The sequence below is a fragment of the Phycodurus eques genome, chromosome 5 (assembly GCF_024500275.1).
Source record: "Phycodurus eques isolate BA_2022a chromosome 5, UOR_Pequ_1.1, whole genome shotgun sequence".
NCBI classification, from domain to species: Eukaryota; Metazoa; Chordata; class Actinopteri; order Syngnathiformes; family Syngnathidae; genus Phycodurus; species Phycodurus eques.
Window position 1 is genome coordinate 8,784,676 of NC_084529.1, and position 20,598 is coordinate 8,805,273.

Sequence of the window (20,598 nt, forward strand, 5' to 3'; positions counted from 1 at the left end):
GTTTGCTTCTATGTGCCCTGCGATTGGCTGGCAACCAGTTCAGGGTATACCCCGCCTCCTGCCCGATGACAGCTGGGATAGGCTCCAGCACACCCGCGACCCTAGTGAGGAGAAGCGGCTCAGAAAATGGATGGATGGATGTGTTCCTGTGTTCCATGTTCAAGTCGTGTGCTCATTTAGTGGTGTCCACCTGTTCTCGTCAACCTACCTTGTGTCGACCAATCAGCTCCCTCTGGCCATTCGTGTGTTGTCCAGGTGTTCCTCATTGTATCGTCAATCTGTTTGTATTTAGTTCCCTGGTTTCGTTCAGTTCTTGTCGGTTCATTGTCATTGTCGTGCGTCATTGTAGTATGTCATTGTCTCTGTCTGTGCCACGTCTTAGTTACCAGTCATGTTTTGTTTCCAGTTTTAGGTTCATTCAAGTGTTTCTTTGTTACTTTGCTGTATCCATGTTCCTTATTTGCCCTTTTTTGGAGATTAAATATAATTTTTTTGATACTCCTGCACTTGTCTCCTCCACATTTTTGCCTTGCCTACCTCGCCTTCGAAAACCAATCGTGACACTTATCAAAGTGCTAAATGATATAAGGTTGAATACTGACTTGGGAAAGGTGTCAATTCTGGTCTTGTTGGATCTCAGTGCAGCATTTAATACGGAAGATCATAATATACTGCTGAACAGGTTGGAAATGTGGGTAGGACTAAATAGAACAGTCCTTAAATGTTTCAGGTCCTACCTGGAGGAAAAGAGTTATGTTGTAACCATATGAAGTGTTCAATCTCATCAAATGGCAATGACCTATGGGGTCCCTCAAGGGTCAGTTCTTGGACCCCTCCTGTTCAGCCTGAATATGCTACCCTTGGGTCAAATTCTTGAGAACTTTAATTTTGACTATCATAGCTCTGCAGATGACACACAGTTATATCTAGCAGTGTCTCCAGATGACTACAGTTCAATTGACGTGTTGTTTCACTGTCCAAAACAAATAACTGGAGGAGCCACAATTTTCTTCAATTAAACAAAAAAATAACAACCCTGAGATATTTGTTTTTGGCAATGAAGAAAAGAGGATTGCTGTTAGTAAATACCTGGAGTCACTCTCGTTAAAAATAAATGCAGCCCTATGGGTGGCACAAGTCAGTGCAAACTGTAGGCCGGTCCCAAGCCCGGATAAATGCAGAGGGTTGCGTCAGGAAGGGCATCCGGCTTAAAACCTTGCCAAACAAATATGAGCGTTCATCCAAAGAATTCCATACCGGATCGGTCGTGGCCCGGGTTAACAACGTCCGCCACCGGCGCCGTCAACCTGCGGGGCGCCGTTGGAAATTCAGCTACTGTGGGTCGAAGTCAAAGAAGAAGAGGAGGTGGAAAGCGGGTTCTTCGGCAGAAAGAGAAGAGGAAAACACAGAGCCTAGAACTGAATGTGGGCACTTTGAATGTTGGGACTATGACAGGAAAATCTTGGGAGTTGGTTGACATGATGATTAGGAGAAAGGTTGATATATTGTGTGTCCAGGAGACCAGGTGGAAAGGCAGTAAGGCTAGAAGTTTAGGGGCAGGGTTTAAATTATTTTACCATGGTGTAGATGGGAAGAGAAATGGAGTCGGGGTTATTTTGAAAGAAGAGTTGGCTAAGAATGTCTTGGAGGTGAAAAGAGTATCAGATCGAGTGATGAGGCTGAAATTTGAAATTGAGGGTGTTATGTGTAATGTGATTAGTGGCTATGCCCCACAGGTAGGGTGTGACCTAGAGGTGAAAGAGAAATTCTGGAAGGAGCTAGATGATGTAGTTCTGAGCATCCCAGACAGAGAGAGAGTCGTAATTGGTGCAGATTGTAATGGACATGTTGGTGAAGGTAATAGGGGTGATGAAGAAGTGATGGGTAAGTACGGCATCCAGGAAAGGAACTTGGAGGGACAGATGGTGGTAGACTTTGCAACGAGGATGGAAATGGCTGTAGTGAACACTTTTTTTCAGAAGAGGCACGAACATAGGGTGACCTACAAGAGCGGAGGTAGAAGCACACAGGTGGATTACATCTTGTGCAGACAATGTAATCTGAAGGAGGTTACCAACTGTAAGGTAGTGGTAGGGGAGAGTGTGGCTAGACAGCATAGGATGGTGGTGTGTAAGATGACTCTGGTGGTGGGGAGGACAATTAGGAAGACAAAGGCAGAGAAGAGAACCATGTGGTGGAAGCTGAGACAGGACGAGTGTTGTGCAGCTTTTCGGGAAGAGGTGATACAGGCTCTCGGTGGACGGCAGGAGCTTCCAGAAGACTGGACCACTGCAGCCAAGGTGATCAGAGAAGCAGGCAGGAGAGTACTTGGTGTATCTTCTGGCAGGAAAGGAGAGAAGGAGACTTGGTGGTGGAACCTCACAGTACAGGAAATCATACAAGGAAAAAGGTTAGCTAAGAAGAAGTGGGACACTGAGAGGACCGAGGAGAGGCGAAAGGAATACATTGAGATGCGACACAGGGCAAAGGTAGAGGTGGCAAAGGCAAAACAAGAGGCATATGATGACATGTATGGCAGGTTGGACACTAAAGAAGGAGAAAAGGATCTATACAGGCTGGCCAGACAGAGGGATAGAGATGGGAAGGATGTGCAGCAGGTTAGGGTGATTAAGGATAGAGATGGAAATACGTTGACTGGTGCCAGCAGTGTGCTTGCTAGATGGAAAGAATACTTCGAGGAGTTGATGAATGAGGAAAATTATATAGAAGGGAGAGTAGAAGAGGTAAGTGCGGTGGACCAGGAAGTGGCAATGATTAGTAAGGGGGAAGTTAGAAAGAAATTAAAAAGGATGAAAAATGGAAAGGCAGTTGGTCCTGATGACATTCCTGTGGAGGTATGGAAGCATCTAGGAGAGGTGGCTGTGAAGTTTTTGACCAGCTTGTTCAATAGAATTCTAGTCTGTGAGAAGATGCCTGAGGAATGGAGGAAAAGTGTACTGGTGCCCATTTTTAAGAACAAAGGTGATGTGCAGAGCTGTGGCAACTATAGAGGAATAAAGTTCATGAGCCACACAATGAAGTTATGGGAAAGAGTAGTGGAGGCTAGACTCAGGACAGAAGTGAGTATTTGCGAGCAACAGTATGGTTTCATGCCTAGAAAGAGTACCACAGATGCATTATTTGCCTTGAGGATGTTGATGGAAAAGTACAGAGAAGGAGCTACATTGTGTCTTTGTAGATCTAGAGAAAGCCTATGACAGAGTACCCAGAGAGGAACTGTGGCACTGCATGCGGACGTCTGGAGTGGCAGAGAAGTATGTTAGAATAATACAGGACATGTACGAGGGCAGCAGAACAGCGGTGAGGTGTGCTGTAGGTGTGACAGAAGAATTTAAGGTGGACGTGGGACTGCATCAGGGATCAGCCCTGAGCCCCTTCCTTTTTGCAGTGGTGATGGATAGGCTGACAGATGAGGTTAGACTGGAATCCCCGTGGACCATGATGTTTGCAGATGACATTGTGATCTGCAGTGAAAGCAGGGAGCAGCTGGAGGAACAGTTAGAAAGATGGAGGCATGCACTGGAAAGAAGAGGAATGAAGATTAGCCGAAGTAAAACAGAATATATGTGCATGAATGAGAGGGCTGGTGGGGGAAGAATGAGGCTACAGGGAGAAGCGATAGCAAGGGTGGAGGACTTTAAATACTTGGGGTCAACCGTCCAGAGCAATGGTGAGTGTGGTCAGGAAGTGAAGAAACGGGTCAAAGCAGGTTGGAACGGGTGGAGGAAGGTGTCAGGTGTGTTATGTGACAGAAGAGTCTCTGCTAGGATGAAGGGCAAAGTTTATAAAACAGTAGTGAGGCCAGCCATGATGTATGGATTAGAGACAGTGGCACTGAAGAGACAACAGGAAGCAGAGCTGGAGGTGGCGGAAATGAAGATGTTGAGGTTCGCTCTCGGAGTGACCAGGTTGGATAAAATTAGAAATGAGCTCATCAGAGGGACAGCCAAGGTTCGATGTTTTGGAAACAAAGTTAGAGAGCGCAGACTTCAATGGTTTGGACACGTCCAGAGGAGAAATAGTGAGTATATTGGAAGAAGGATGATGAGGATGGAGCTGCCAGGCAAGAGAGCTCGAGGAAGACCAAAGAGAAGGTTGATGGATGTCGTGAGGGAAGACATGATGGCAGTTGGTATTCGAGAGGAGGATGCAGGAGATAGGCTTACATGGAAAAGGATGACGCGCTGTGGCGACCCCTAACGGGACAAGCCGAAAGGAAAAGAAGAAGACTCTCGTTAAAAATAAAGACCAAGTCCGAAACCTTGGTGTATTGATAGATTCCAACCTGACTTTCAACAATCATATCAAATCAATTACTAAAACTGCCTTCTACCATCTGAAGAACATATCCAGAGTGAAGGCTTGCATGTCGCAAGCAAACCAGGAGAAGCTCATCCAAACTTTTATCTCAAGTAGACTTGACTATTGTAATGGTCTTCTGACTGGACTCCCACAAAAGAGCATTAAACAGCTACAGCTCACTCAGAATGCTGCAGCTCGGGTTCTGACCAGAACAAAGAGGTCAGAGCATATTACTCCAATTTTAAAGTCTTTAAACTGGCTCCCAGTCAGCTTTAGAATATATTTTAAAGTTCTGCTACTGGTCAATGAATCACTAAATGGTCCTCAATACATGAAAAGAAAGGCTAATGGAATATAAACCCAGTAGGGCTCTGAGATCGACAGACTAAGGTCAAATAGTGGTCCAAAGCAAACATGGTGAAGCAGCATTTAGCTATTATGCTGCACACAAATGGAATAAGTTGTCAACAGAAGTGACGTCAGCCCCAAGTGTGAATGTTTTTAAGTCCAGGTTAAAAACTATTTGTTTTTTGTAATGCTTTTAAAGAGCATTTCCACTTTTAAATAATATTTCTTGCACTGTACGATGTTTTAATTGTACTTTTATTTTTTTCTTTCTTTGTTTTAAATGTTTATCGGCAGTTTTTTTAAATTATTTTTTTAAATGCGTTTAATCATGTAAAGCACATTACCTTGTGTATGGAATGCGCTGTATAAATAAATTTGGTTTGCTTTTTTTTTTTTTTTTTAAATTGCAAACTGTACGTTAAAGTATGAATGACATACTCATCTGCATTGGCTGGAAAGTTTTGTTTCCTCTTTTAAACGTCCGTTTGAAAGTTGCTTCAAAAAGCAGAAATAAAAAATTACACAGTTGGAGATGTTAAAGAATTTAATTGGTAGTTGGACAAACATCAGATCAGTGTAACAGTTCTCCTTTAACTTTCTCTAGGTGACTCATATCAAGGCTCCGAAGACAGCAGAGGATGAGATAATTGAGATTCAAAGTGCTACAGGAACAGCTGTGCAACGCTGGCTTGTCCGCTCACTTACACTCTGTAAACTGGTGAGTGCTGTAAACTGAGTGCTGTTCCTTGGTATATGCTGTATTTTAATGTGTAATGCAAAGTACTCACAAATGGCAAATGTATCTCATGTCCCACAACACTTCTATTGCTGCTCTGGAATGGAGTAATGTTGAGCTTACCAAGCACAACATGTCTGTTTGTGTGTGTCCCTGTTGTGAAGTTGTTGGAATGAATTAGACTAACTACTTATGCACTGCAAAAAAATAAAAATCTTACCCAGTAGATTTATCTTATTTCTAGTGAAAACATCTTACTGTACTTATTTTAAGACCGTATTGACTTTTTTTTCCTAAATTTTCAGCAAGACAGAAAGACTTGTTTTAAGATACAAGATCTTATTTCGAGGATCTTATCAAGACAGTCCACAGTAGTTCCAGTGGTAGTTCACTTAATACAAGACATTTTGTGCCTAATATAAGTCAAAAACAAAGAAAATATTAAGAAAAGTGGTTTTGTCTTGCTGGAAATGTAGGGAAAAAAACTGTCTGAAAATAAGTACGGTAAGATGTTTTCAGTAGAAATAGAATACATTCACAAGGTAAGATTTGAGTCTTTGAGTTTGGAGACTTGAGTTTTTGCAGTTTTATACATTGCTGTCAGAATATAAAGGAGATGGAAAATCTAACAATAAAAGAGAAGTGTGTAATTTTGGTGTAGTGTAGTCTTAAGTGCCCCATCAAAATATACAGTGGGAACGGAAAGTGTGCAGACCCCCTTAACTTTTTTACTCTTTGTTATATTGCAGCCATTTGCTAAAATCATTTGAGTTCATTTTTTCCTCATTAATGTACACACAGCACCACATATTGACAGGGAAAAAAATCGGAATTGTTGAAATGTTTGCACATTTATTAAAAAAGAATAACTGAAATATCACACAGCCATAAGTATTCAGACCCTTTGCTGTGACACTCATCTATTTAACTCGGGTGCTGTCCATTTCTTCTGATCATCCTTAAAATGGTTCTCATTAGTAAAAATCATTAGTACATTACCATATTTAATAACATAAAACACCTTCATTGGAGTCCGGCTGTGTTTGATTATACTGATTGGACTTGATTAGGAAAGCCACACACCTGTCTATATTAGACCTTACAGCTCACAGTGCGTGTCTGGCCAAATGAGAATCATGAGGTCAAAGGAACTGCCTGAAGAGCTCAGAGACAGAATTGTGGCAAGGCACAGATCTGGCCAAGGTTACAAAACAATTTCTGCTGCACTTAAGGTTCCTAAGAGCACAGTGGCCTCCAAAATCCTTAAATGGAAGACGTTTGGGACGACTAGACCCTTCCAAGAGTTGGTCGCCTGGCCTAAGTGAGTAATCGGGGGAGAAGAGCCTTGGTGAGAGATGTAAAGAAGAACCCAAAGATCATTGTGGCTGAGCTCCAATGTCTGGAGCTCAGCCACAATGATCTTGCAGTCGGGAGATGGGAGAAAGTTGTAGAAAGTCTACCATCACTGCAGCCCTCCGCCAGTTGGGGCTTTATGGCCCAACGGAAGCCTCTCCTCAGTGCAAGAGACATGAAAACCCGCATGGAGTTTACTAAAAAACACCTGAAGGACTCCAAGATGCTGAGAAATAAGATTCTCTTGTCTGATGAGACCAAGATAGAACCTTTTGGCCTTCATCTCTAAGCGGTATGTGTGGAGAAAACCAGGCACTGCTCATCACCTGTCCAATACAGTCCCAACAGTAAAGCACTGGGGGTGTTTTTCAGCTGCAGGGACAGAACGACTGATTGCAAGCGAAGGAAAGATGAGTACATGGATATCCTGGACAAAAACCTTCTCCAGAGTGCTCAGGGCCTCAGACTGGGCCAAAGGTTCACCTTGCAACAAGAGAATGACCTTAAGCACACAGCTGAAATAACGAAGGAGTGGCTTCAGAACAACTACATGACTGTTTTTGAATGGCCCAGCCAGAGCCCTGACTTAAACCCAAATGAGCATCTCTGGAGAGACCTGAAAATGGCTGACCAGCAACGTTCACCATCCAACATAACAGAACTGGAGAGGATCTGCAAGGAGGAATGGCAGAAGATCTCCAAATCCAGATGTGAAAAACTTGTTGTATCATTCCCCCAAAGACTCATGGCTGTATTAGCTCAAAAGGGTGCGTCTACTAAATACTGAGCAAAGGGTCTGAATACTTATGGCTGTGTGATATTTCAGCTTTTCTTTTTTAATAAATTTCAACAATTCTGTTTTTTTTCTGTCAATATGGGATGCTTTGTGTACATTAATGAGGGGAAAAAATGAACTTAAATTATTTTAGCAAATGGCTGCAATATAACAATATATTGCAATATAAGAGTGAAAAATTTAAGGGGGTCTGAATACTTTCCGTACCTTCTGTAATAATGTCATTGGGTCTATCAGATAATGATCAACGCCCCATTAAATCAATCTTACATATTTAGTGGGTTACTATACATCTCAGAAGACAGTGGAACTGAGTGGTGAGCCCTGTTAAAGCCAAACGATTTGATTCTGTATTGGCTCAGGGCTTTGTATCATTCATCTATTCATCCTGGATGGATCCAATTAAAAGTTGAATTAGATTTTCTGTAATTATTTGTGTTTTGGTCCCAGGTGCTAAAGAACGTAGCATCTCTCTTTTCTGCTGAGCTGAGGTTTGCTACTCTCTTCATGGCCATCATCTGGTTCTGCATGGCTTTCAGGTTTGCTCACACTGTTGCTCACTGCATTTATCACTAAACTGTCTTCGTATTATACTGTAAGCAAAGCAACTCACACGTACTTTTTGTCCCACTGCTTTTGTCACAGCTACTATGGCCTATCTGTGTGGTTCCCAGACATGATCAAGCACCTTCAATATGAAGAGTATGAGTCAAGAGTCAGGGTAATGTTAGCACCGCTCTGCATTCAATAATCTAAACCGCCACATGTAATAATATAAATACTGTGCAACGTTTTTAATGTCAAACATTTTCTGTAGGGTGGCATATATACTATATTACATAACATTCGGGTACAACACGTATGAATCGCCCATTCCATCCGTGAAATGTTAATTTTGTCTCTATGATTTATCAACTTGTAATACTGTACTTGACACAGACAGTCACATTGTATAAAGTTGATTCAATTAGACCAGTTCATGAATATTTGTATTTGGCTGAAGTTGTTACTGTCTTCAGGTATTCCATAAAGAGAAAGTGGAGAACTTCTATTTCAACTTTTCTTTAGAGAATCAAGTCCATAAAGAAGGGGAATACATCCATGACAAGTAGGTGCCGCTTTGCCACTCTCTAAAGTTGTTTAATTGACATTTGTATTAATTGTCAGTTAAATACAATTATGAGGGTACTGAATTGATATCCCAATGTTAAATGTTGAAATTACTCTACCTTCTCTAGTATTGCTCACTGAAAGTACTGTAAATAAACGTGATGGGATGCGTGAAGCTTTTGTATTGTGAATGTGGTCAGGACTCTCTGCCTTCCACTTTGAGAAGCATCATGAGCACCTTGTGCCAGTTACACAAGGGTTAATGCAGCATATAAACCATTTCATTTGTTATTATCACAAAGTGCATGCTGTGCTATATGTGAAACAATTGCTAAGTTTTTTTATTGTCTATCATGGGCCGTGGGGGGAAGGGGCTGCTGAGTCCCGGGAGCTCAAATGCGCACTATGGTTTGGTCCACGGTCTACGACAGATCCCAATACGTTCCCTCCTGGCCCGTCACATTTGGATGGGCCCTCCCCCCCATGTTTTTCACATTCTTTCAAAGCTTTCTATGGATCAAACTTGGACACCGGGCAGCTTTGAAGCACATTTGTGGCCACGGCAGACTGGAATGGAGATCCCCTCCTTTATACTCCCTCCCAAGACTGTATGTGCCGTGTCAGACAATAATATAGAATGCAATGCCCTGTAGCTCATCAGGGATGGGAATCATGTCTCATGTCTCGTCGTAGCAAAAACATTTCTTAATTGAAAAATGGGAGTTTCGTTGCTGCTTTTAAGGCTTTAAAAATCATTATTACATTACCATATTTAATAACATAAAACAAGGTTTTCAGTATACAGCACAGTATGTGACTACTTGTGCTGTATATTACTTGACTTCTATGCTATTGCAGAATTAAAACTGACAGAATGGGACTTCACTTTAATACATTAACAAGTTTTTCACTTAAAGTATGATACTGCCATGGTGATCATCATGTATGCATACATGTATGCACTGTATGGTGTTCATATCAATGCATGTGGCAAAGCTTGTTTACATAGCATTACTATCCAGTTGTGATTGACTGCAATGTATTATTGAGACCATTCTGCTCATTCTGCAATGCCCCAGCAATAGAAGTCCGAGTCCATACTTTCTTTGTCTATTGGTTTGTTTGTGTGTCCCATACCATGCCCATAGGTTCATCAAAATAGAACTGAAGTCTGTGCAGTTTGAGGACTCATTGTTTGAAGACTGTCTTTTTGAGGACATCAAGTCCACTGACACAGTGTTCGAGAACTGCACCATACGCAACACTGTCTTCAACAATACAGGTAGGTTCAGGCGAAGCAGCTCATGTCGGTGAGGCTGGTCAGGCTGGTATGTTTACTCAGTGGTATGGTTTAAGGTTGTAGAAAGAAGAACTCACGTTGGGCTAGCCACCCTCTTTACAGCCCCATATACGAGGTGTTTTAACAAAGGTCCAGGACTGATATCACAAAAGATTATTTCAAACCCAAACTACAGATTACAAGCTTTTCTCATCATTGTGGGCCAGATGATCAACCATCACATCGACAAAGAACTCCTGCAGCGTTTGATTTGTTCAACTCGTGGATGCTGCTTCACCATGACAACCTTCCTGCTTACAACGCCCTGAGCATCTGGAAAGAACATCGTAATGCTGGAGCAACCTCCAACCTCACCCAACTTGGCTCTGTGTGAATTTGTCCGCTTTCCTAAATTCAAGGGGACCTGTTCTTAAGACATGGACGACACCAAGATGGCCGTGATGACGGAGCTGCGGAGGATCCCAGAATAATCCTTTCTGGAGTGCATGAAGGGGTGGCAGAGACGGATGACAAAGTTTTTTTTTAGACTCCAGGGTGATTACTTCGAAAGGGAGAACTTTAGTTTGGATTTGAAATATATTTTTTGTGACACCAGTCCTGGATCTTTTCTGACACACCAAGTATTCTTTCTTTTTCAATTCCTGTAGCTTTGCCGATACACAGAGAAAGACGACACTCTGAACTTCTCTTATCTGTCATGCTCTTTCCTAGATCTGAAGGAGAAGTTCATCGACTGTAAAATGGAAAACAACACCTTTGAGCATGACAAACGTGGCTGCCACCTGGACACTGGTGAAGAGAATGATGTCCTCATATATCTGGTCAGCTTCCTCGGCAGTCTGGCCGTGTTGCCTGGGAACATCATCTCCGCCCTCTTCATGGAGAAGATTGGCAGAGTCAAGATTATCGGTGATGTGCATTTTACTCTTTTGATACCGCTGATGTGCATTGCTGGTTTCTGTACCTTAAAGGTTCTGTGAGATTTGAGTTTTGGTAGCTGGAGATATGTTTCTATACATTATGAGCTTTTTATGCCTCATAAACCCATACAGGGGCGACACGGTGCGTCCGTGCATGTTTAACACTGTGCCCAAGTGACAAAACGCCCAGCTTGTCGCAAACCGGTCCGTCAAAATGGGAAACAGTACAGAAAATTCTGATTCTGAGTCTTTAAAAAGGAAACTTAACCGGCGATGTGAAAAGTTCCCGTTATATTTAAAATGTGACTCTAATCTTTGTCTAATGCTGTTTACTTAAATATACAAAGTATTTATTCTAAAATAACTATGTTTAAAACACTACTCATCTATGGGGGCCTACATTTTTACGTCATTAAGTGTGCAAAGTTGCAAGAATGTGACATGTATCACTCCTTCCTTCCAGCCCACCTTATTTACTAACAAAACCAGACAGAACGTTACCGTAATGCGTAGTATGAACAATCTTTGTGGCAACTGGCTTTACTTCTTGACTTTTTGATTGGAGGCTGGCCCGACCACAGTTTACATTACTGTCATATTCTGCAGCCACCAACATTGACACAACACCATACCGAAATCGTGTCCAATCGCTAATTTAATACGCTAAAAAAATTGCTCATTTATTACGTTGTCATGTATTAAAATGGTAGAATATGGTGCCAACTCACAGGCATTAGCAGGTGGCGGCTAGCAGCTAACTGCTAGGCGAGTGACCAGTAGGCTCGCAATTTTGCACACGTAATGACGTGAAAGTGCCAAACCTCAAAGGCGAGTAGATGCGGTGTTTTAAACATATAATTTTTTAATAAATACATCATAGATATAAATAAACAGCATCAGATAAAGAAGATATCCACATTTACAATATAACATGAAGTTTTGACATCTAGGGTTATGTTCCCCTTTCAAGCTTTATGTGTGAAATTAATCATGTTGGATCCAACATTCTGAGTTTGATTGTGAAGCCTTGGGAGGGATATTTTTTCATTTTAATTGGGCTTATCATGATCTCCTCAGGTGGCTCCATGCTCGTCTCAGCAGGGTGTAGCTTTTTCCTGTTTCTGAGCTTCAGCCAATCAGCGATCATCGCTCTACAGTGTCTCTTCTGCGGCGTCAGTGTGGCTGCATGGAATGGCATCGAGGTGGTGACAGTAGAACTGTACCCTGCTTCTAAAAGGTACCTGGATTTGTCACAGTATGATTGTTCTACATTGTTGTAGTGCTGATTTCTTCAGTTGAGTTGCTTTAACATTAATACACAAATAACTTATGTACTGTATGTGTTCTGTTAGTTGTAGCACATGAAAACAGCACTCTGTGGATTTATGTGAGGAACATGAAGCTTTTCTTTAAATCTTTCTTGGTTTCAAAATATTTTTTATGTAAGGTGAATGACAGAAAAACAAATAAATTATGCCATAGAATCTCCTTTAAAATCTTAATCAGGATTCAATCAGATTGATCTTGCGTAATCACTGTACTGCCCGCATCCACTAGGGGACTATCAGTGGAAATTATATGATGATATGTATCTATGATATGTTCTGATTTAACCAAGATAATAGTCGTCAATTGATTTATTTATCTGGCAGAGGTGGGACCAAGTCATTGCTTTGCAAGTCACAAGTAAGTCTCAAGTCGTTGCCCTTAAGTCCCGAGTCAAGTCCCAAGTCGAGACAGGCAAGTCAAGATTCAGGTCTCAAGTCAGACATTTAAGTCTCGAATCAAGTCGCAAGTCCTACACTTTAAGTTTCGAGTCCTTTCAGGTCATTTTACCAACAAAATAAACATATATTTTAAAATATATATTTCTATATATTTAATATATATAATATGTATCAAAACATATTGATAAACAAGTGCATTGAACCTTTATAAGAAAACTTTTTTTGCACCTTCAAAGAGGGGGGCTTAGTTTCTTGCCTCTTCAAAACCAATTGATAGTAGATTTACACTTATTCTATGAAAATGCTATGCTATAACTTAATTTTTCTCACTTTATTTCTGAAGTGACATTAAACAGACCTGTCACAAAGAATTTGCATCCAGTAGTGCTGCAATTCGTAATCGAGTATTCTACTGAAATTTCTATCGGAATAAACAAGTATAAGCATAAAATGTGTTTTTGCTTGGTTAAAGAGAAATTATGAATACACAAGAGAAAGTGAGACATTTCACTTAATAATGAATGACCAATTGGTTTCCTCTTTGATATAATCAACAGTATTTGTCTTAAATTCACATTGTGCATATTGCAGGAAACTGCATTTTCTTGTCTACAAACATTGCTAGTGGGGCAATTTCAAACACAAACATAAATAGATTTCATTTTAAACTTGGCATTTCTTAATCATGTTGGAGTATCAAAAATATAAGGCATGCATTTAAAAAAAAAAAAAGAAAAAAAAAAGGAACACAAGTTTGTCATCTTGGGATAAAGGTACAATTCTATCCAACTGTGGTATCTCAGTCGGAACACTAGGGGGAACTATATTGCTCACTTCAGTCAGGCGAGTTTCCGAAAGCGCTTAAAGTATCTTCCATTAAGCCTCTTCTAAAAAAAAATAGAATGCTGGACGCTTCCATGTTAGCAAGCTACATCTCAAATCTCCCTTTCATAGCCAAGATTGTTGAGAAAGTTATTTTTAAACTATTCTTAAACTTATATGAACTTTTTGACAAATTTCAATAAGGTTTTCGAGCTCATCACAGTACAGAATCTGCTCTTATCAAAGTGCTAAATGATATAAGGTTGAATGCTGACTCAGGAAAGGTGTCAATTCTGGTCTTGTTGGATCTCAGTGCAGCTCTTGATCATAATATACTGCTGAACAGGTTGGAAACGTGGGTAGGACTAATTGGAACAGTCCTTAAATGGTTCAGGTCCTACCTGGAGGAAATGAGTTATTTTGTAACCATTGGAAGTGTTCAATCTCATCGAATGGCAATGACCTATGGGGTCCCTCAAGGGTCAGTTCTTGGACCCCTCTTGTTCATCTTGTATATGCTACCCTTGGGTCAAATTCTTCAGAACTTTAATTTTGACTATCATAGTTATGCAGATCACACACAGTTATATCTAGCAGTGTCTCCAGATGACTACAGTTCAATTGAGATGTTGTGTCACTGTCTAAAACCGATAAATATCTGCATGCGGCAAAATTTTCTTCACTTAAACCACAACAAAACTGATATCATTGTTTTTGGCAAAAAAGAAAAGAGGTTAGTAAATACCTGCAGTCACTCTCTTTAAAAAACAAAGACTAAGTCTGAAACCTTGGTGTACTGATACATTCTGACCTGACCTTCAACAGTCACATCAAATCAATTACTAAAACTGCCTTCTACCATCAGCGGCACGGTAGCCGACTGGTTAGTACATCTGCCTCACAGTTCTGAGGACCGGGGTTCAAATACAGCCTTGCCTGTGTGGAGTTTGCATGTTCTCCCCTTGCTTGTGTGGGTTTTCTCCGGGTACTCCGGTTTCCTCCCAAAAACAATGCATGGTAGGTTGAAGACTCTAAATTGGCCGTAGGTGTGAATGTGAATTTGAGTACGAATCGTTGTTTATTTATATGTGCCCTGCGATTGCATGTGCCAAGCAGACCAGGAGAAGCTCATCCATGCTGTTATGTCATGAAGGAACCTTGTATTTTATAATCACCTATTACTCTCGAGGTTCCATGCGTGTTCGTTTTCGTGGAAGAACTACAATTATAACAACGTGTGAAAAGTCAACCAATTTATTCCTGGCAGAGGAGTCTATACATTTTACGGAGCTCTGGGTCAGCAGCTACGCTTATCCTAGTCTCAGCAGAGACAGCGCAGACTGAACAAAGCTATCTGTTCTTGCCCCCAATTTATACAATGTTTGAAAGAGGAAGTATGGAATCGCTGTCGTCTGATCGGTCCATGGTCCCATCTGACGTCATCATTGCTCTGCAGAATGATGGCCATTTGCCGCTGGCTCCACAGTCTTGCATCTCATGTTTACAGTGGCTCCCCACAGCCATTGTCTTCCTCGACATCTAGTCTCTGCTGAATCAGTATCCACCCTGCTGGGAGCTTTCATGCATCACACCCCCAAACCCTTATCTGATTTACATTATATGCTATACTGCAATAAACACCCAGTTACGCCATAAAACTCTATATCACCTTCAATCCCCCTATTTGATCTTCTGATAATCAGAGATCAACACCCCCTATACCTGCAGCCTATTTCACTACTATACTCAATAAAACCTAATCTAAACACAACAAATGCAAAAAACTTAAGAAGGGGATACCAAGGCGTTGATCAAGGGAGCGAGCGCGCTCATTGTCTCCACGTCCTCTTTCAGTGGCAGCTGCAGATCTTGGCCGTGTGGGTCCTTCCCTTCAAAGGCCTTGAGAGCAAACCTGAGGACAAGACTCCTGAGAAAATGAATAATACACCCCCCACACCAGTCACGATCCCAGGTGAAATCCACCATATGGTTGATCTCCTGCTGAGAGAGAGGCTTGATCACTGTGGGGGTTATCATAGAAACCAACCTGGGAGCTTTCATGCATCACACCCCCACACCCTTATCTGATTTACATTATATGCTATACTGCAATAAACACCCAGTTACGCCATAAAACTCTATATCACCTTCACTCAAGTAGATTTGACTATTGTAATGGTCTTCTGACTGGACTCTCCAAAAAGAGCTGCAGTTCATTCAGAATGGTTCAGCCCGGGTTCTGACCAGAACAAAGAGGTCAGAGCATATTACTCTGATTCTAAAGTCTTTACACTGGCTCCCGTCAGCTTGAGAATAGATTTTAAAGTTCTGCGACTGGTCTATAAATCACAAAATGGTTTATGTCCTGAATACATGAAAGAAATGCTGATGGAATATAAACCCAGTAGGGCTCTGAGATCGACAGACTCAGGTCAAATAGTGGAGCACAGAGTCCAAAGCAAACATGGTGAAGCAGCTTTTAGCTATTATGCTGGACACAAATGGAATAAGTTGCCAACAGTGACGTTAGCCCCAAGTGTGAATGTTTTTATGTCCAGGTTAAAAACTCTTCTTTTTGCTCATGCTTTTTAGAGCATTTCCACTTTTAAATTATATTTCGTGTACTGTACACAGTTTTAATTCTACTTTTTTTTCCTCTTTGTTTTAAATGTTTCTAAGGTGTTTTTGTTTGTTTGTTTATAAATGCTTTTAATCATGTAAAGCACGTTGAGTTACCTTGTGTATGAAATGCGCTATCTAAATAAATTTGCTTTGCTATGTAAAATTATTAAATCAGCGGCATAGAAAAGGACACGAATAAGATTGTAGTTTCATTTCGAATAGATGGTAGCTGTGTGCTGATTGACTGGTAAATAAAGTGAATAAAAAAAAGAAATACAGTACAAGAGTGATTCTTGACCAGACTGTAATGTACAGGAAGCCCAGAAAGTGCATGGCCTGCCCGCCGTGTAACCATTTGTGTGATCTCTGACAAAGCTAGCTGCTAATGTTAACGAAAACGTGAGGTCAAGCCACACGATTCCCCCAATGCAATGTGGATTATATATATATTTTTGCAATAATTAACGTCCTTATTGTTACGTTAAATCTCGTTGCTGTTGTATGTTAACAGTGGTTGTTGGAATGTATACCTTATTCAGCTGTGGCATTTATTGTTGATTTATGTTGTACTAGAAGCGGTAAGGAAAAGGAATGAATGAATGTTTTGTTTTTTAATTAATGAAACCATTACTTTAGGTAGTCTGTCAAAGAATGACCTCTTGGTCAATGTGTTTACTGTTTAAAAAAAAGAAGAATAACTAACTACACACTGGCAATAATAGCATGGGGCACAATCATAAATAATCATTAGCACATTCATTATTATGTTGTCACTTATCATATTTTCTATATTTTCCTGTAGTAAAACAGTAAGTTGCACATATACCTATAGAAAGAGAATGCTATCTAATATTGGAACCTCAGTGCGTTGGTCAAAGAAGCAAGTCCATTCAAGTCAGTGGGTTCAAGTCCAAGTTAAATCACAAGTCATAGCCATTCAAGTCCAATTCGAGATGTCTTTTAATATATTGTCGAGTCTGAAGTTATCAAATTCATGACTCAAGTCTGACTCAGTTCGAAGTTATGTGACGAGAGTCCATACCTCTGTTATCTGGCATTTAATCTTGGCCAGAGCAATTCTGGAGGGAATTACCATTTCAATATTTATAACAAAAAAGTCACATCAAGCTATTTTCATCTGTCTGTATCCTAGGGCAACAGCCTTTGGCGTCCTGAATGCTCTCTGTAAACTGGCAGCAGTTCTTGGCAGCTCTATCTTCGCCAGTTTTGTGGGCATCACCAAATCCATCCCCATCCTGCTGTCCTTCGCTGCGCTGGTCTGCGGCGGCATGGTTGCCCTCAAGCTGCCTGACACGCGAGAGAAAATTCTCCAGTGAAGTCACTTGAGTAATTGAGAGTGTTTAAGACATATTGTATTTGCTTGATTTTGAAATCTTTGCAGCACCGATTGACTTTTACAGTAATTTTCTTTCCAAAGCAAGAATGGAAAAAACTTACACTTTTCAAATATAAAATTCCATGTTTTAATGTTTTTTTTTTGTTTTTTTTTAATGTTGACAATGTGTGTTTTGAGAGGCTGCTCCGCCTGATAAATATAGTTTGTTTTAGGGATCAGGGAAGGGATGATCCTGAGATAATGTGTGAAAAGAATATTCCGACACTAATTAAAATTACATACAAGCACATTAGATGACAAAAAACACATGAACTAATTGATTATCATTACCTGCTCTGTATTGAATGTCTAATGGGGAAAAATGACATTACAAACTTTCAACTGAAGTCAGGGTTTGTCTCAGTAGAAATAAAGTCCACACTACAATTGTGATCAGCTGTAAACATAACATAAAGCTGTAAACATAACAAACAGGTGTACTCTCACAAGCAATCACCAATCAGAGGAAAGGGAGCGGTCCTAGCCACATATGGACAAAGCGGATACAAAACTGGGTCAAACAGAAGTAGTTGTAAGAGGGGCCTTTTCTGGACACTTGAAATTGACACTTTTATACTAAGTCCATGTTAGAGAGTCACTCTATGGAGGTCTAAATAGCCAAAATACAGTACATTTAATGGCTAAATCACACTTATTCCTTTAGCCGGGGGTTTGTCAAACCAAGTTTTTACCATAGTAAGTTATTTATTGTTATTCATTAACTGCTTTTACAATGATGTTCATTTTTGTATTGACACTATCGGAGAGTATTCATGCATCCATGATCTATTATCCTATTAGCAACTCGTTACAAATGTTTATTTTCATGACTACAGCAAATAAACAAATAAAGGTCCACTGAAATTAAATTTACTGTTATGCACCCCAAACATGAATGTTAACATCTCTGATAGTGTCACTCAAAAATTGCATGCTTACCTTTGTAAAGGTAAACTATTTAATACAACGTTATTTAAGAAATCCCTAACATTTGAAGATGTAATTAAAGTGTCTAAAGTGCACAGTGACTACTTAACAGACATGTGAATATTGCATTCTAAGCAGGTCCTACAATTGATGAACACATCAACACACTAAATACACATGCACCCACGCGCGCACAGACGCACACTGTGTGAGAGATGGAGCTAACTTTTTTTATTAGTCTTGTACAATTTGATGTTAACATTGTATTCATTGGAAGTGGTTCTCTGCCACAATGGGTTGTGTAAGTGACTAACTGCATGTTTGTCTGTTTTCTCTTGTTCAAGATGTGTACCTTTAAAAATTTCCTCATCTGGTCCGTGTTTACTCTAAATTATTAATTTCTCTGCATATGACTCACAACTCATATTGTCTGAGACGGAATGTGATACTTAAATGTACTCAGCGTTCTCCAAAGAGAAAGAGAAATGGATTTCAAGATGTCAGCCTGCATCATCTGTTATTTGGCTATGGTTGTGGACTTTCAAGGATGACATCTGATGACAATTGCACCAACAGTTCTATTTAGCTTTCGGTGAACATACTGTAAATACTAAGCTGTGACCAAACTAATTATCCATATAGCGGAAATGCTCTAGAAACAACACCTTCATTACAGCGCTTTGCTTAAATGCAGTGAACATAAGTAAGTAAGTGAACATAATCGTGAGCACAGGATAATAATATACAGTGCGGTCACTGTGTTCCTCTGCCACTTGAGGTGTTGGTTACTAGCCACCTCTGCATGGCTTGGCCACTGCAGCATCTATGATATCATCCACAACAAATGACATACATAACATAACAACAGTGCAATCCCTGCTGTGTAAAAGGGGGCTTTGGAGAAGCTAAAATCATTAAAAACACACAGAGCAATACTTCTGATGCTCTATAATTGCTGTTGCTATCAAATGCAATGTTGGGAATAGTTATGATGACTCTTGTTAGAATATTTTGTTATTAAGCGCAAATTTTTATTTGGTTCTCAAATTTAAATTGTGTGCATTTTTTAAATCTTTACTTATTTCCATATTTTATACTATTGTGCTGTCCACAGTCATTTTACTGCTGATTGAGATCTACAAACTGTTAAGTTGTACTCATTGTCCAATCATTATAATTGTGGCTGCAATGTGGCAAAAAAAAGAGCAAATCAGGAAATGTTGAGAGTATCTTATTTTAATTTTTTTATGTCATAACACCAATAACCAAATTGCTTATGACAAAGAAATAGGAACATATTTATGGCTTATCATATTTGTTATTCCCCTGTGTCATTATTTGTGTCTGGAACAAGTGAAAGCAAAACCCACATTTTGTTCCAAGTGCTAGTGATTAATATTATTGTCTTTCATTCATTAGTGGTTCATAGTTTGATTTGATTTATATTTATTACATGAGTATTGGTGGCAATTAAAGCAAAATTTTCAATGCTTTGTAGTCTTTGAACTAGATTTATTTATTCATTGTGTGAAACATAACATAACATAACATAACATATACATACTCATACTTTCTACATAAATTCCGATGCATTATTGTAATTTTTGTGTAATTCAGAATGTAACTATTACTCTCATAAGAGACCCAAAACAAACTTTGATGCAAATTTGTATACATAAATTACACAACAAACATTCACACATTATTTTAGTGGCCAGCTTCAAAGCAATCAACGAAATGTCTTTTTTGTGATTACCAACATCTGGGAATGCTCCAGAGTGATTTCCTCCCAGACCTAGACCAGGGCATGTGTCAGCTCTTACAGTGGAGACCAGTGGATGCTACGATACATGATGTCCCAGAAGTGCTTGTTAGGTGTGGTTAGGTGTGGGGAACATGCATGCCAGTCAAGAGCATCAATGCGTTCATCACTCAGTCGGAAACTGCTGCATCATTACTGCCACACGAGACCAGGCATTGTCATGCACCAGAAGGAACCCATGCATGGCCCACGCAAGCAGATGGTCTGACAATGACTCTGACCATCCTGGTAACAGCAAATCTGTGTGGCCTTTGAAGGATAGGCTTCCCAAAACCGTCACTGGCCGAGCAACAAAGTTGTCATGCAGCAGAAGGTTACAGGCAGCAAAACATGTTCCACATCCTCTCCAGACTCGCTCAAGTATGTCACGTGCTAAATTAAAATTTTAAATCATCT

The 20,598-nt window shown here is 40.2% G+C and overlaps 1 protein-coding gene across 3 annotated transcripts in view; it reads left to right on the forward strand.

Moving 5' to 3' along the window:
* Positions 1 to 19,843, forward strand: part of LOC133402981 (synaptic vesicle glycoprotein 2B-like) — a 64,451-nt gene extending 44,608 nt beyond the window's left edge. For all 3 annotated transcript variants that reach the window (XM_061677386.1, XM_061677387.1, XM_061677388.1), the window contains 8 exons: positions 5,276 to 5,389; positions 8,007 to 8,095; positions 8,202 to 8,277; positions 8,576 to 8,664; positions 9,815 to 9,948; positions 10,678 to 10,875; positions 11,964 to 12,123; positions 17,211 to 19,843. In XM_061677386.1, the coding sequence (XP_061533370.1) occupies positions 5,276 to 5,389; positions 8,007 to 8,095; positions 8,202 to 8,277; positions 8,576 to 8,664; positions 9,815 to 9,948; positions 10,678 to 10,875; positions 11,964 to 12,123; positions 17,211 to 17,394 (1,044 nt within the window). In that variant the 3' untranslated portion in view covers positions 17,395 to 19,843. The remainder of the gene's footprint in view (positions 1 to 5,275; positions 5,390 to 8,006; positions 8,096 to 8,201; positions 8,278 to 8,575; positions 8,665 to 9,814; positions 9,949 to 10,677; positions 10,876 to 11,963; positions 12,124 to 17,210) is intronic.
* The last annotated feature ends 755 nt before the right edge of the window (positions 19,844 to 20,598 follow it).